The sequence below is a fragment of the Syngnathus floridae genome, chromosome 13 (assembly GCF_059516105.1).
Source record: "Syngnathus floridae isolate MCC-2025c chromosome 13, RoL_Sflo_1.0, whole genome shotgun sequence".
Lineage (NCBI taxonomy): Eukaryota > Metazoa > Chordata > Actinopteri > Syngnathiformes > Syngnathidae > Syngnathus > Syngnathus floridae.
In genome coordinates, this window is record NC_142425.1 from 7464491 (window position 1) to 7481497 (window position 17007).

At 38.4% G+C, this 17007-nt stretch overlaps 2 protein-coding genes across 5 annotated transcripts in view; one reads left to right on the forward strand and one right to left on the reverse strand.

Moving 5' to 3' along the window:
• The window catches only part of ttll7 (tubulin tyrosine ligase-like family, member 7), a 45947-nt gene extending 41095 nt beyond the window's left edge, over nt 1-4852 (reverse strand). For all 3 annotated transcript variants that reach the window (XM_088394835.1, XM_088394833.1, XM_088394834.1), the window contains exon 1: nt 4638-4852. The gene's annotated coding sequence lies outside the window, so the exon portion shown is untranslated. The remainder of the gene's footprint in view (nt 1-4637) is intronic.
• A 926-nt stretch (nt 4853-5778) lies between these two features.
• prkacba (protein kinase, cAMP-dependent, catalytic, beta a) lies at nt 5779-13349 on the forward strand. 2 transcript variants are annotated; one of them, XM_088394842.1, is made up of 10 exons: nt 5779-6125; nt 10198-10259; nt 10484-10612; nt 11082-11180; nt 11273-11355; nt 11449-11575; nt 11669-11764; nt 12027-12149; nt 12249-12413; nt 12497-13349. In XM_088394842.1, the coding sequence occupies exons 1-10, from the start codon at nt 6080-6082 to the stop codon at nt 12620-12622; spliced, it is 1056 nt and encodes a 351-aa protein (XP_088250968.1). In that variant the 5' UTR covers nt 5779-6079; the 3' UTR covers nt 12623-13349. The 2 variants fall into 2 exon arrangements, with proteins under 2 accessions (XP_088250968.1, XP_088250967.1); XM_088394841.1 differs by lacking the exon at nt 5779-6125 and adding an exon at nt 8634-8924.
• Nucleotides 13350-17007: the final 3658 nt, after the last annotated feature.

Genomic DNA, 17007 nt, shown 5'->3' on the forward strand with positions numbered 1-17007 from the left:
TTCATTGTATAGCTGAGAGGTCATCTCATTCAAGCAGATGGCACTTTCACAGTAGTTTGTAAAATGGACGCTTCAGGCAATGAACAATGTGAGGAATTAACACCAGTCAGCATGCCAAATTCTGTTATTCTTTGGCTAAGGCCTGCGAGTGGGCTGACAAGCCATTCTTTTTTTCTTTTCTCAGTTATCAACCATTGTTGAGATGTTCTATCACTTAATTATTCTGTTGGCTCAGAGAGCATTGTGACTTGTGCTCATCCTGTTGGTCCAAATTATCCCATTTGCAGAGACAAGCACAAAGGGCATCCCAAACTGTCCACAGGTGCAAACTACAATGAACTTTCACAATGTTAAAGTAATAGCGTAATGTAGGCCTTGCACCATAAGTAAGTTCTTATAATCTTTATCTTTAGATATGTACACCAAAAAAACAACTAAATTATGTCTTGGAAGAAGATGATAATACGGATCTCTCATTTTGTAGTACGTTGGATGAATTATACGCAAGCTATATCAGTTTTTTAAAACCGAATTTAATATATAAATCATAAAAAAAAAGAGAAATACAGAGCTCACACGTTTTAAATGCCACAGAAGCTCCACTTACAAAAGACTATTGTCCTCGTTCTGACTTCCATACAGAGACCAACAGTGCTCTCTAGCGGTCAGAATGCCCCTCTTGCAATTTACTGAGCACACATTCTTATCCATTTACGCGTCTCTGAGAAAAAAAATATATACATATATATATATATATATATATATATATATATATATATATATATATATATATATATATATATATATATATATATATATATATATATATATATATATATATATATATACACACACACATACACTATTGAATCAATGAGTATTCACTGAACAAATTAAAATAGGGAAACAATCAAAGTACATTATTCCATCACTCAGTAGAGGTTTATGTTTTTCTGGTTGTCTTTTTGACCGAGTGGAGCATCGATTCCAGGGAAGACAGAGACTGGAATGAGTTTAGCAGAGAGTGAAACAACAACAGTCTGAGTGATGAAGTGAGGCAAGCTGTGTCGTTGACAAGAATACCCGCCCACCTCCCAGCACTGTCCTGGACAGTCAGCAGGGAGGGAACATTGACTCGAGAAAACTACCGGACCTTGGTGTCATGTAGATGCCCTCAGGAACAGGCCTAATGTGACTGCCACATAATACAAAGACCTAAAGAAACGGACAACTGGAACACACAGTCCTCTCTTCGCCGTCAAAGAAAAAGGACAAAATTGCCATAGTCGGAGAACAGAGTAGTAGTATTAATTCTTTCTGATATTCTGATTATGGAAATAGAAATGTAAATCTGCTAAAGTTCAAGCTTCATCTCAAAGACTGGCATGAAGCACGTCACATCTCAGAGCCTGTGGCATCTAATGTTTTTCTTTACTAAATGAATTAGGTCAATGCTCAGTTGAGGTTACTGTCAGTGTACTGAGGTCATGTTTTGATGTTAGTTGGTTGGTTGGTTGGTTGGTTGGTTGGTTGGTTGGTTGGTTGGTTGGTTGGTTGGTTGGTTGGTTAGTTAGTTAGTTAGTTAGTTAGTTAGTTAGTTAGTTAGTTAGTTAGTTAGTTAGTTAGTTAGTTAGTTAGTTAGTTAGTTAGTTAGTTAGTTAGTTAGTTAGTTAGTTAGTTAGACAGCGGAAACTGTCAATTAAAACACAAATTAATATACACCGATACAAATAAGATACAGTTTACAACTGGAAAAACTGAGACAGAAAATCTGTCACCAGTTTGCGCAGTTCGTACAATTTATTTGGATATGCAGGCTCGGGTTATATATGATCAATGTGCAGTTTCAATATGAATCATTTCAATATGAATCATTCAGACTGGGAGGTATCCCAGAAAATGGAATAATATAGCAGGTATTATTGATGTAAGATTAATATTCTGACGTGGCATTGCAGACTACAGCCGCGTAATAATATCACAGGATATCAACATTGAGCCACTACTACTGTAGTAGAACAGAAGATGATGCAGTAGCTAAATTTGAACAAGAGAGGGAGCAAAAGGACCACAGACATAGAGTACAGTGACAAGAAGCCGGATTCTGAGCTCATGCACACTCCCCGCTTCCACACAGACGCTTTATTGTTAAAGGCTATCATCACCTCACACTGCCATGAGCATCACTCCGTGTTCCACAGGCCATGACATATCCATTACAAATAAATGTTTGTTTTACAGGGTGTTGTAACGCTGAGCTGTTTGCTTTGCACGAGATGGGAATTCAATCCCATTGTGTACTGCTGCACCACAGTATTTGTATTGTCTGCAGGATAGATGCTTCATTAAAATTTAAATTTATAAAAGGAATGTGTTAAGATCCGAAACATCATATGGTAGTGGCAAACATTTGTGACTATCAAAAGCAGCTTCATAAAAGGCACCTCAAGAAGCACTGGACAGAAAGTGTTACAGAGAAAAAGCGGGAGTGAAGTAGTCCACCGAGCTCTTTCAGTAGTGCAGTCTCTTCAAGGATGAGCGGGACATCCCTGAGGGGTTTGTTTAATGCTTTCCTCAACTCACAAGAAATTACATCTCAGCAGTGAGCTTCCAACAAGAGAGACAAAAAATGAGGCTTGGTGAAAACACCACTTAGCTTTGTGTCATGGTACAAACGATGTTCTTCAGTTCACTAAACCTCAGTGTGTGTGTATTCAGAAGCTATTCAATAGGTGCTAGGAATAGACTAAAATCTCTACTGGCCATCCAATTTGGAATATGCCTTAACATTTCATAGGAAAGATGACCGTAAAGAAATGAAAACCATATCAAACTCTAGACATGTTTTGATTATTTTTCTGTGGCTTTTTCGAAAAGATAAGCTAAACTCAACAAGAGGTATTAAAAGTGTTCCAATACTTTTGTCCAGCATCACCAGAAGTGTTGTCACAATTAAAGTACATGTTTATGGAACAATAGTTAACATGTACACTTATTTTATTTCCATGATTTCCTAGATTTTGTTATAAATCCAAACACTTCAGACTTCAATATGGAACAAATATAACAGTTTGATCAAAACTTTATTTTTATTGCACATGCTTGACTGAATGCAAACCAAATATTTTTGCTCAAATCAAATAATTATGAATTGTTTACTATCTCTGCAGATGTTAATATGGCCGTATTTTTGTGGATGTTAATAAACGGGATTTAACAGCTTTAAACTACTTAACCAATTCCCATGACACTTAGCAGAGCAACATGGGCTGAATACATTGATCCGGTTAAAGGTTAATAACCAGGATTTTTTTTTTTTTTTACTTTTTTTCAGCTTTTCTTTGCTTTCACAATGAATACTGCACATAGTATACTAAAAACAGATGCAGGAGAGGGGAAACTGTCTTAAGATGGTTACGATGAATGTCCTAATCCCCTCAAATCAAACCATCTCAAATAAAATGCTGAGTTTGTTAGTTATCTTGCAAGAAGAGAGAACTACTGTACTGCACTTTGTGCCTTCTACATACAAGTCAAAACAAGTGTGGGAGCTCTCAGCCCACAAGGCACTGAAATACTCCACCAGACACCTGAATACAATACAATCAACTAGAAATATGGACAAGACTCAAGTTGTTTTTTCTATACTGTAATTTTAAGTAAGGTCTATAAACCAAACAATTAAAATGCAAACTGCATAATTAATAAAGTAAAGCCTGCCACTAAGATTAACCCCACAACTATTTTGAAGCCTTAGAGCATATTACATAATTCTAAAAATGTAATGACCATGACATGCATGAATAGGCAAATCCCGTTTTAAATATTTTCAACATTCAGATATAATTTAAAATACAAGCTGCAAGCACAAGACTGCAAGAAATTACATAATAGTGAATGCACAACTGAATCAGTTGGAAACGCTCGTCTGCCTAAAAATTCATCAGCACAAATAAATGCCTTTGGACACTTGGAAGTTTCTGCATAGGAGTCAATAAATCCTACTGCATGGGAGCAAGAGGGAATACAATTATAAAGCACACATAATCTAGGGGGGGGGGGGGTTTACAAATATAGCCTATGACAGACTGTTTATGTCGTCATGACATGTCTGCAATGCACACGTTATCCTGTAAAGAAATTCTATAAATAAAGAAGGGGGCTCATCTTGCAGGTCACTTTAAGGGTCCTCCCAAGCAAGCTACGAGCTAAGCTAACGAGAACACCGTTAAGGATTGTGCCTGTCACAACTACTGAGGGCCATGCCCTTTTATACTCTTTCAAAAAAAAAAATCCTCACTGTATCTTTCTGTGCACGGGCAATCCGCGTTTCTCCAAATGCAATGTCGCACAATCTTTGCAGGTGCACTGAGAAATAGAGTACTATTTGACTGGTGCGGGTCCGGTTGGGGGTTCTCGTTGTAAGACACAACTAGGCAGTGCTTGCTATCAAACAGCATAGCTGGTACGCCAAAAATGAAGCGTCACTGTTTTCATTTAGCGACCTCACAACGATAAAACTCGCAAATAAATGCTGTGCATCTATCTGATGTTGCAGAAAAGATAACGAGGGTGAATAATTAGCTCGGTCTTAATATTTTCTTAAGGAAGAATTGAGGTGCGAAGAAGCTCGTTACCTTATTAATTCCACTCACTGGTAGCGCAGCTCCTTAGCTTGGTTGCGTCCCAACGAATGTGCAGACAAATCGACCGGTACCGAGAGCATTTGCAAGTGCGCATCAGTGTTTGTGTTGTGCAGAAAAACACTAAATATTAGTTGACATGCACGCGATAAGATAAAAAACAAATCTGTGTCTTGGAAGTCCGCTGTTGTGTGCACTGAGCGCTGGAGCGAATCCATGGGCAAAACCATTCACGGTGAGAATGGGGGTGAAGATACCTGAACTGCTGAAGTTTAACAAACGCAATTTAGCTTTCCCCGGTCAGAACAAAACGCGTCTTTTAGTTTAAAAATAACAGAAAAATCTTGTCAAGCATGTTTGTTGCAATTTACTAGTGGTAACTATTTTATTACGGGGAGTGTCATTGCTTCCTGACAGCTAAATGCAAACACTGGAAGCTACCTAGCAACAGTGTCGCTGACCGTGGTACTAGAAATCAAACCTGCTGTCATGGGCGCGTCCTACTCAGAGGTCATTAATGTGTCATTCGCATCTTACTGTTGTCTCTCTGCAGCCATCGTTAGTTCAACTTACATTGATATTGTGTAACTAATTTCCCTTTGCACCAGGCATATGTATTTTTATTTACATGTATGTAATTACATACATTCAAAGAACAGTTAAGCAAAGACGAAGATGTCTATTAGTGTGAATGGCGTTCAAGTGTGACTGTGTGTTTGTCTATTGTGCCCTACTACTGGAGGGTGGGTAGATGAATCGATGGATGGGTTGATTTGCACAATAATATAGATCATCTTTATTGGTCAAACTAAATATGCTGAAATCATAAGGGATTTGATTTCTCTTTAGGACATGCACAGGTGTCTAAAGTAAAGAGAGTCCTTCAACAAAAGTCTATAACGTGTGCATATTAATGTGTAATACAACAACAGAATTGTGGAAATGATGCAAAGTGGCAGATCTTACAAGGAAATTGTCCTAATTTGGTCAGTGTACTTTAAATAAAGCTGCCACATATTAACCTAATGGCTGGATATAAAAATATTTTAAAAAGTATGTACGCTTTTCTACGAAACACGAAGGCAGCATTTCACCCGTCAAGTTGGTTCACGCGGCTATTCCTATTCCTACACGACCTGAACGCAGCATATAACGACAGCAGGCAGGGGTAAAAAGTCTGGATCATGTTTTCATTCCAGCGAAGGCCTACTTGAATGCAAACAGACATTTTGTCTAATAAGACGACAGCTGTTTGCAGAGCACATCAATCTGTCTTCTGTTGACAACAAGGGGAAATTGATGTTGTGGCTCAGAGAGCTGGTTGAAATCTGTTAGCTAGCTAACGGAGGAGGAGGAGCTGCTAGCTGGCGAGCTAGCCACACCATCAACCACCATCGTCGCTCGTAGCCAGCTGTGCATCGCCCCGTCTTACCGCGATGGGGAACTCAGCAACTGCCAAGAAAGGCAATGAGCAAGAAAGCGGTAAGCATCGTCCACTCAGTGCTGCCTGTAATGGTTGCTGATGTTTTGGTGTTTTTCAACGTGACTGCGCCTGCTGTACTGGAATATTATTCGTGCAATGTGCAGCCTTCTGCAGTTTGTTGTCCAGTGTTAGCTGATGATGCACTGCTCTTATCGTTGCAGTCCAGACGGGGACTCTATACCGGTTTAGGCAGGGCATTGACATGTTTACGTAGTAGATAGTCTCTAGTCGTTTATTTATGCTATACTAATAGGAAAATTGGGGGTAATCATTCTACTTATTATAATTGTTTTAATTGTGCACCAGTGCATTCAATTAGTACTGTGCAGCCACAGGAATCATCTTGTGTGGTTCTCTACAAAATGCATCAATGGGTGAATTTGCATGTTTTTTCAACCTTTTTTGTGTCATAATTTGGATCTTTGCACTTTGCAATGTCACAAACAGTATACCAGAGGTCACCAAGCTTTTTCTAACAGCTAGTACGTTCTTCTTGGTTAGGTACTGTTTCATGCTAAGGAAATAAGTTTGTTACACACTACATATTACTATTTTACAACATGCTAAATATGAGTATTAATGTGCAGCACTGTATTTCTGTAAATCTCTGCAAGTGTTTCAAATGATGACTTCTGCAACCTTACTATGAAATGACAATGTCCAAACATTAATGTACTATTTTTACCCAACAATGTTTAATTTATTTATTGTGATTTCATAAGACTCACAACTGTACCCAAATATTGATTTGAAATTACCGTGTTCTCTGGATTATAAATCGCTCCGGAGTACAAGTCACACCAGCACCAAATGCATAATAAAGAAGGAAAAGACATATATAAGGCGCACTGAAGTATAAGTCGCGTTTTGCGGGGAAATTTATTTGATAAAATCCAACACCAAGAACAGACATGTCATCTTGTAGAGCAATTTAAAATAAAAATAGAATAGGGGCAACAAAAAAGCTGAATAATTGTACGGTATGCTAATGTTACACGACATTATAGTCCGGAAAATACAGTAAAAACATAAGAACTGTATTATAATTATGAATAACCAATGAAAATTTTCCTCCCTTCAAAATACACCATAGCTATGCATGGAGAAAATTTAAAAAGTTTTAGAAAAGGCATGCCATTTCCCACCCTTCCCTGGGGTCTGTTTAAGTGAACCCAAAACACTAAGGTGGAAATCGCCGAATTACAGTATCGTTTTAAAATGACAACTACATGGTTAGCAAAAAATTAAGACACGTCTTATGATGCCTAGTAATCTTATCTTTCATTTGCCATCTATGGAAGCCACACTGCAAGGTCTTATTACAGATAACATAATAACCAAGGTAAATTTAAAGTTCAAGAATTTCTCCTAATGCTGAACCAGCACTGAAACAAATGAAGAAAAATGTATTTCAAGGTTGTTGTTTTTTTCCTGCAGGGCCATCACTCACTTTAGTGGTTCAAATTATGTAATAAAACATCATTGTAATAGATCTGTTTAAGCCAATCGTAAGTGCCTTCCACTAAATGTGGCAAAGGGCTGTCGGTTTTCATATATGTATGTTTTCCAAACTAATCCACTCGATTGGACCACGCTTCTGGTCTATAAAGAAAGCAGTGATCTTGACCTGCTTTCTGACTGGCAGTAATCCATGCAGTTTCACAGGCTTCTTCTTGAAAACACCAGTAGGTCCTGTTTGGCAGCCGTGACTGTTGTGTATAAATGATATACTGATACTGTTATGTAAACAACACACACCATCAAAGTATGTTTACATTAAGAATGAGGCCAACAGTGCGGGAGTTGTCTGGAAGGACTTGGCTCAAGGACAGGCTCTCTAAACGCAAGTGTTTCTTGGTGATAAAGGATCATGTAAATAAACATTGACTTTTTAGCTAAGTTTAAGTTAAGTAGATCGATTTTTTTTTTGCAGGTGAACTACTCAAGATGTATTTTTCTAATGAAGTTGTATTCAAGTCAGCAATTCAGCATTGAATGAAACTACCTTGCATTAGTACTGCCATATGATAATTTGTCTGTGTTTGCCGATGGGTGTTAGAAAACTCTGGAAAGATTTTCGCATACTTGTATTCCTCTATGAGACAAGTGACCATGTTTGGTATCTTGAGTGGGTCTTAAAAAATGGGATTATAGGCCTCGCAGTGATGCAGTGGATCCATGTGATCCCTCAGAGCCAATCAATGAGGAAAAACAATGAAAGCAATAATAATATTGTATTACTATTATTATAAAAAAAAAATTACAATAGCCGCAGGAGAAATTATTAATCCCTGAATTTGTGTTAAATTGATCACTTAGCCGTTGGATTCATAAAAAAATGCTGATGCTGATAATCAGGAACAAGCCAAATACTGGCCCCAATTGTCAACCTGGACGATAATTGGTCATTCACCTAAGTCTGACTTGGACCAAATGATATCAAAATGTACTTTCCAAATTCAGTACGTAGGACTCATGCATGGGGATGATCACTGAAACTAAAGTGCAGTGCTTGAACAGGAAGCTTAACTTTATGTGGTTAGCCAAGTGTTGCAGAGTACTTCACTCAATACCGGAAGTTGCTATTTCTCGTTTAGTCCACTGTCTGGAAAGTGTCTATTTCGCCTGTGAGTCTCTTTTATTACACATAGAAAAAAAAATCTAAATGGCACAGGGAAAGGATCAGTCGTTCGCCAGCCGCTTTTTTCACAGATGTCGTAAAAGTAACCAAGAACAGAGAGGACAAGATTGTGAGATGCAGCACGTCTCTGAGTTCACCATCATGTGGGATAACTTAAGTAAGTGCTCTGCAGCTCACTTGTCAGAGGAATCCTTTGCAGCATTTCAAGATGCGAGCTGGATCCGTTTTTTCTAAACTTTCTTGCTTGTGTGAGTAGGAAATTTAATTTAGGAGTGGTTCGATTCACAGCTGTTTTTAGATTTTGTTTCGATAATTTTTTCATTTTTTGGGTTGGCAATGTTGCAAAGTGTTTTTTTCTGTGGAAAATGCATTAGTGTGGTATATAAACATTTTTGTTCCAGATCATGGTATCTCGTTTGTCTTCATAACTAACTGTATTATAAATATGTTTTTTTGTGTGTGTCCGCTGTTTCACCTAATGTTTTTTTTTTTTCCAGTGTAATCTGATAAGAGCCCGACCTAATTCAACCTAAATATTAAACACCCTCTTGGCCGAAATATTCAACTGTTGTAATGTGGAAACAATGAAGCAGTAATTGTTCCCACATTACATAAAATACTCTGGATGATATTTTATAATAGTTGTTCCTAGTGACCTTGGGGGGAAAAAAATAGTCTTTTCCGGTCTCATCAAGTAGGAAATGTACTGTGTTTAGTATCTTCTCTCATATACTGTATGTCATTTTGTTTTGTGTGACATTGAATCCACTTGAATCAAAAATGCTGCTGTTTCAGACACTTTATGAATGTTTCTCCTTCTCTTTTTCTTCCTCATCATTTCCATCCATGTGGCTCAATGTTCCTGAAAACATCTTTGGCGATCTTATAGAGACTTTTGGTATGCCCATTTTTCCTCGGAGACATCCTCAGTCACAGAGTGGGATTCCTGGGTTGTTCACTTGAACCTTGTAGATCAAATGTAGTGTGTTACACTCTTGATTGGCAGCGCTTGAGTGACTCTGTGACTCTGGATTTCTCATGTCTGATCTGACCTTTCATAATGTACTTTCAAATGCCTGCGCTCTGCATTTTGTCTCTCCGTCCCAGCCTGCCCCGTTATTATTAACACTCGACTCTTTCCCAAAGAGATGCAGAACAGCTTCACTTTAAATTTGGCCAATCTTTTCAAGCCTACTAAAGCTATTTGCATCACTTAAATTTCCTGTTGAGCTGCTGTGTGGTTTTGCTCAGGGTTTTCTTTTCTTGTCTTGTCGAGTAGTCATTCCTCCTCAGTACCTGAAACGTGCCTGACCTTAAAATGCACTTTACCCTAAATGTTGTTTGATTTTTTTTTTGATTTTTTTTTTTTTAACTAACAGTGTGTGGGGTGTTTAATATCAACATTTTGTTTTTGTGCTGTCTTTTTGTAGTGAAAGAGTTCTTAGCTAAAGCCAAAGAAGATTTTTTAAGAAAATGGGAGTGTCCGCCACAGGTAAGATATAACTTTATCAGATTAACATTTCTCTTGCATCATCAGTCTTCGCTAGCTTGAGAGATAGTACATATCTACTTCCTGATGTGCAAATATCACCATAAATGAATGCAAGCAGATTGGATCATTTGACTTGGGTGTAAAAATGTACTATGTACCGATCAGTTTATACGTGACTCACACTGTCGTCGAATGTGAGCATTTCATCTCACTCGTTTCTTCAGAGCACAACGTGCCTGGACGACTTCGATAGGTTCAAGACTTTGGGAACTGGCTCATTTGGCCGAGTATTGCTGGTAAAGCATAAAGGAACAAACCAGTTCTACGCCATGAAGGTCTTGGACAAACAAAAAGTAGGTGAATTGATTCTTAAAAACAACTTTAACAGGATCTTGATGCTTTTATTATAATTTCCCATAAAAGGCAATGCTTACAAAGATGTGATAATCATCCCAATGACTAGTTTTGTTTGATATTTTATCATTTCATGATCAATTTGTGGAGTGATGCACATCCAAGGAGAATTGTAGCAATGGAAATCAACTTTTGCTTTCATGATGTTCATTGCTTCTGTTTGATTTTTGGATCATGCACTGAAAATATTTGGTTGAATTTCAATTAATTTGCCTTAATGTTTGAGGGACACTGCAAACATTTTGAGTACAGCAATAATTTTATTTATTGGCAAAACGTAACACAGCTGATAGACAACCTAAATAAAATACTAATGAGCTATATGAACTCGAAAAGCAACTGTTGCGATGCAAGTGCAACACGTGTGTGCCAAAAAAAGCTGTGTGACGTTGCCTCTTGGTGTGGCAGGTGGTGAAATTGAAACAGATAGAACACACACTGAATGAAAAGAGAATACTGCAGGCCGTCTCCTTCCCATTCCTCGTCAGATTGGAGTACGCTTTCAAGGTGGGTGCAAGTGTTTATTTAGCCAGCTTGTCTGTGACACTGTTGATGCTATAAAACTTTTTGGCACCAACTTTTCTCTCTTTGGTCAACAGGACAACTCAAACCTCTACATGGTAATGGAATACGTGCCGGGCGGAGAGATGTTTTCACACCTCAGACGCATCGGAAGGTTCAGGTGCGGAATTTTGAGAGTAAAGTAAATGAAGAGTTGGGTTGAATGCATTATTCAGGATAAACTCACCCAACTATCTGTCATTCCTTCTTTCAGTGAACACCATGCACGATTTTATGCAGCTCAGATAGTGCTCACCTTTGAGTACCTCCACTCCTTAGACCTCATCTACAGAGACCTGAAGCCCGAAAACCTGCTCATTGATCAACATGGATACATTCAGGTAAGCCATGTCTGGGAATATGAATATTGTTATTCAAGAGCATCATGCACGCTTGCTGTGGACTCCATTGCGTTTCTGTTGTTCCGCCTTAAGGTCACAGACTTTGGCTTTGCCAAAAGAGTAAAAGGCAGAACCTGGACATTGTGTGGAACGCCAGAGTACTTGGCTCCAGAGATCATCCTCAGCAAGGTAAACTGTTTTGAAAACTTTTGTTTGTCAAAAAACAAGCAATTTGTGATGTTGAGAGGCTTTAAGTTTCTTCAAAATTAAACAGGATCCAACAAGAATAAAAGAGGTCCGATACTTAATCAACAACTAATAGGTTCTATTTTTAAGTTGCACCTGCGTATAGGTTGCAGGACCATGGTCCCGCAACTGCAGCCAAACTATGAAATTTGAGTGAAATACGAATACGATCGTTCTATGAGTGATTATTTTCTTCCTCCTCCAGGGCTACAACAAAGCTGTGGACTGGTGGGCACTCGGAGTCCTTATCTATGAGATGGCTGCAGGTTACCCTCCATTTTTTGCTGATCAGCCCATTCAGATCTATGAGAAGATTGTTTCTGGCAAGGTGCAAGAATTGAATATCACATCAACTTGACTATTGTTAAAAAAAAAAAAAAAAAATCTGTGTTTGACATTCAGAGGTGCTCACTCTTCACTCCTGTAGGTACGATTCCCCTCACACTTCAGCTCCGACCTGAAGGATCTGCTGAGAAATTTGCTTCAGGTGGACTTGACAAAGAGATTTGGAAATCTTAAAAATGGCGTTAATGACATCAAAAATCACAAGTGGTTCTCCACAACAGACTGGATTGCCATTTATGAGAGAAAGGTAAGAAGTTTGATTATCTCCCCTATTTTCTTTCATGAAATTAGTATCTATGCATTTTTAGTCAACGTAAACTTCTCTCTTAGGTTGAAGCGCCCTTCTTACCCAAATGCAGAGGACCAGGAGACACAAGCAACTTTGACGACTATGAAGAGGAAGACATTCGTGTGTCACAAACAGAAAAATGTGCAAAAGAGTTTGCTGAATTCTAGTCAGTGGATGAGAGTCCCGTCGGGGCTCACGTGTTTGGGGATATTTGCACTCTCCTGGGAGGTTAAGGTGGAATTGTGTCCAAAACAAATGCTCTGTTCTTTTGTTACACACGGCTGATTCGAGGTCCTTTATGCCATGATCTTATGTGCTGTTCAGAACACAAGCCCGCACACAGGTACATTATGCAGGCACACCCTTGTGACCCACCTCTCAGCTTTAGTCCCCTTTTTTTTCTTGAAATTTCATTTTCAGTTAGGATTTTTATTTTTGCAAATAACATGAAATTCAGAATTATTCCTCAGTGTCACTGTTGATGATACATGGTAGCATCTGATATTGCACGTATTTTCTGTTATTCACCGTCTTGTTGGCTTGTGTAGAAATTTTATGGGAAATGTCTTTCTTATTGGTTTAATTTGAAAATGTATTATTTGCTAGTGAGCTGAGTTGACACCGAAAGCTGATAAGGCAATCCATCATTGATCTTCATACGCAGCTAAGTTATCGGCGAGACAGATATTTTTTATCATTCGCTAAATTAATTATATAAATGTATATTGAACTTTTGACATAAACATTGACCAGAAGTACACACATATAGGATTCTTGGGCATTGTCAGCTGGGGAACGGGCCCTAGAAAATTGTATTTTTAAATGGTGAGGTGAAATCTTTTACTGTCTCAGTGAGCAGGCAATAAGTGAAGGCAGACCCTCATTTAGACAGCAGTCAACAAAAAAAAAAAATCCTCACAATATATTTTGTGCGGGGGCGGCTCAGTGGCGCACTGGTTAGCACGTCCACCTCACAGTTAGGAGGGTGCTGGTTCGATTCCACCTCCGACACTCCCTGTGTGGAGTTTGCATGTTCTCCCCGTGCCCGCGTGGGTTTTTCCGGGCACTCTGGTTTCCTCCCACATTCCAAAAACATGCTTGCAATTGAGCACTCCAAATTGCCCCTAGGTGTGAGTGCTAGTGCGGATGGTTGTTCGTCTCTGTGTGCCCTGCAATCGGCTGGTAACCAGTTCAGGGTGTCCCCCGCCTACTGCCCGATGACTGCTGGGATAGGCTCCAGCACGCCCGCGACCCCCGTGGGGACAAGAGGTATAGACAATGGATGGATGGATGGATATTTTGTGCGGTCCCACTAGTCTAAACACGGTATTTTGATGAATATAGCCATTTGTGCAATATGAATTAAGGAGTGCTCACTCTGTAGGTTCATGTTGTCGCTTGTTTCCGATAACTTCTTTTGGCGTCAATAATATGTTGTTGCTGACTGTCAAACAACTCAAGAGGAAAGTTATAAGTTTCAACTTTCCGTACACTTGGAATGTTCATGCTAAAAAAACAAACAAACAAAAAAAAACAATGTGCTTCCCTTATCTTCTGTGCCTTTATCTCTACCGAAAAAAAGAGAGAACGAGAGAGAGTGAGCGAGAGGGAGCAAGAGAGACGTGTATGTATACGCTACTCACAAAACGTTATGGCTTTTGGGTATAATTTTGGGGTCAACCTGAATCGCACTCTAACCTTTACAGATGAACATAATTTTTCAACTGTTCAATATTTCAGTACTTTTTGCTGTTCTCCAACAAGGAACCGAATGACGGGTATTTGATCCATGAAAATTTCCAATAACGGTACCATAGGTCAGTTGTTGGGTAAAGTCTTGGTCTCATGATGCCAAAATGTATTTTGCTCAATTTATGGCTCTAACACCAGTTGGACATTTAAAAGTTTCAAGGTCACCTGTAATGGCTGATAAATTGAAGGTAATCCTGAAAGTTCTCTCAAAAAGCCAACTGTCCCTATTTTTGTGAGTAGTGTATACGCACATAATCAATGATTTTAGCGCAGGTGCAGAGCGGAGTAAACTCGCTAGAAAATCTCATCGTAACTCAACTCTATGTGACAATGCTGTCATGGCTGACAAAATTTCAATTGACTGTCGAATGACCAGTCAGGAGCTTCCAATCATTCCTTGAATACTGCACGACTGAAATCGAAATCAGCAACAGGCTTCTTGTGGGTGTTATATTAAGTTTACACCACAGCAGTTTCACGGGACATCATTTTAATGACCGCTGAGACACGATGAGGCTGTCAACTGCAATGGAAATGTTTTTCTTAAATAGGATGGAATTGAACCAATAACATAACTGGGACTGACTGCGTGAACGGCTCAAGGTAGCACTTTTTTTTTTCCCGAACAATCCAAGCAGTCAAGAGCTACCCATGCATTTTGCCGTTTGTTGTAGCTTTGATCATTATACACAAGCACATTTATGCCCACTTGACAAGATCATTCCACACATAATGTGTTTTGTAGGTTAATCATATTGGACGTTGGAATCAAGTTTATCACCCAAAAAAAAACGGCCAAAGGTGAGGTGATGTGAGCTCAAGGTACATGCCTCAGTGTGATTGGGTTGCTGTTTATTTATTATCATTAACCATTCAACACTTCCAACATTGTCTTCTTTGGGCATATAAATGTGTATTTTTGAATGCAGTTCACTTACGTTTTTTGGGAAATTACAGGATGGCAAAATCATTTTTGACGAGGAAAGACGACGTTTGTGACATTATTGTTTTTATTATGGTTTTTTTTTTGCACTGGTCCTTGTTAAAGCAAATAAATGGGCATTGAAGTATTAATATGAAGCTAAGTCTTGCCATTGATGTTATTATAGTGCATCATTTGTAGCATTGTTACAACCATATCCATTTATTGGACATGTCCTGGAACTGTACCTCAGACCGGATGTATTTAATGACAGAAGGGGCTTGTGATTTTCCACACATGCAGAAAAATTCCAAATGCTATAATTTTGAATTTTTCTGAATGTTGAAGAATGAACATTTTGTTCTTTTTGCTTTGGGTTTGAATGCTAATTTTGCTTGAGCATATAATGTCACTGCCATACTTGCTTTGATTGCTTTTTCTATGTTGTATCCGATCCTGTTTTTTTGTTATGTATTTGTTATGTTTGTGCAACAGTGTCAAGGTACAGTACCCCCAAGCTGTTCCTATCATTATTATATGGTATTATTTGTTTTATTTTAGAGCAGAATGTATTTATTGGTGTGGCATTTTCCTTCATCATCATCACATGACAGCAAATTTTAATTAACAACAAATGCAACAGCAAATCAAACATTCTTATTCTTCTGATTCCGCTAATCATGCGTAGTATTTGCGTCTTTGTTCGTCAAGTTGTACACATTTTTTTTTCTTTTTTGCAAATTGTCTAAGATGGTTCATGTCTGTGAAAAACATGAATACAGTTTTGACCACAGTTTGGGGGCAGCAACTCACAATTGTTTCCATAAGCGGCTGTTTATGTTGAGCTATTATTCTTCACATAGTTACATGAAAAATTATCATCATTCATCACTTGCTGATTTGAAATTTTGAAATTCTTGCCTCTGCAGTGCACACACCTCCCACCAGAGTGACTCAAGTCAACATTGTAGCTATGCAAAGTGTTTCATACCAATGCCTATCCGTTTAACTTTCATGCAGTAACGTGTCTATTAAGCCTTGGAAGTCCTTTGAGAGGTTTGTCTTTGTCTTGCAAGGCAATTTTTTCCTCCAGGTCAAAAGGTCAGGTGTGGAGAAATTTTATTTTATTCACACTTTGTTGGAAGAATTAAAATAACTGTCAACATCTTCCTCACCTTAGTTCGCCAATAAAAAAAAAGTTTTTATGATCTGGTGCTCAATGCCCTGGAAAGGTAATTGGTATGTTAATGTCAATTTTATTCTCATCTTATTTCATTTTCAACCTTATGTTTCTTCTGCTCTTAGTTGCTCAAAGCAATTATTCATATTTAAGATCCATTTCAATAAGATAATTTCCCTGACACGTTTCAGAACTTATTGCACACCAATGCCTCTCACAACAGTGGGGGAAAAAAAAATTCCCCTTTTAATAATTGCTTTACTTTTATGTGTGTGTTTGGCACAAAGGGTTACGCGGAATATTGTTGTGTGTCCATGATAGTTACATAAGGAAAATGTCTGCTAATCAACACCTTGATCTTGAGCATGTTTCAATCCAAACTGCCTGTGTGTCAATCCTGCCACAAACTATTTTTGTGTGAAATCCACAACTCTTTTAGTGTCATTAAGAACCTGCGTGTAATGATGTTTGTCATATGTGATGTAAACAATGGCACTTTCTCCCTCCGGGCCTCTTCACTCCTGAATAACCAAGTTAGATTTGGTTCTCTCTGTAGTTTGTCACATATGCCAGTATGGGCTCTATATTCTTTGTATTTAGTTTGTGGGACGTTTTGCACATCATTTAAATGGCTGACACGTTTTTCCTCATCTAACTTTATTTGTGTTTGTAAGGGGAATATTATTTGCTGTAGCAGA

Bases quoted from the DNA above. Each gene is read 5' to 3' on its own strand.
- prkacba (XM_088394841.1), top strand. From the start codon at position 8,792: ATGGCACAGGGAAAGGATCAGTCGTTCGCCAGCCGCTTTTTTCACAGA. The intron at 8,925-10,197 runs GTAAGTGCTCTG...GTCTTTTTGTAG, and splicing joins CATCATGTGGGATAACTTAA to TGAAAGAGTTCTTAGCTAAA. The intron at 12,414-12,496 runs GTAAGAAGTTTG...CTTCTCTCTTAG, and splicing joins TTGCCATTTATGAGAGAAAG to GTTGAAGCGCCCTTCTTACC.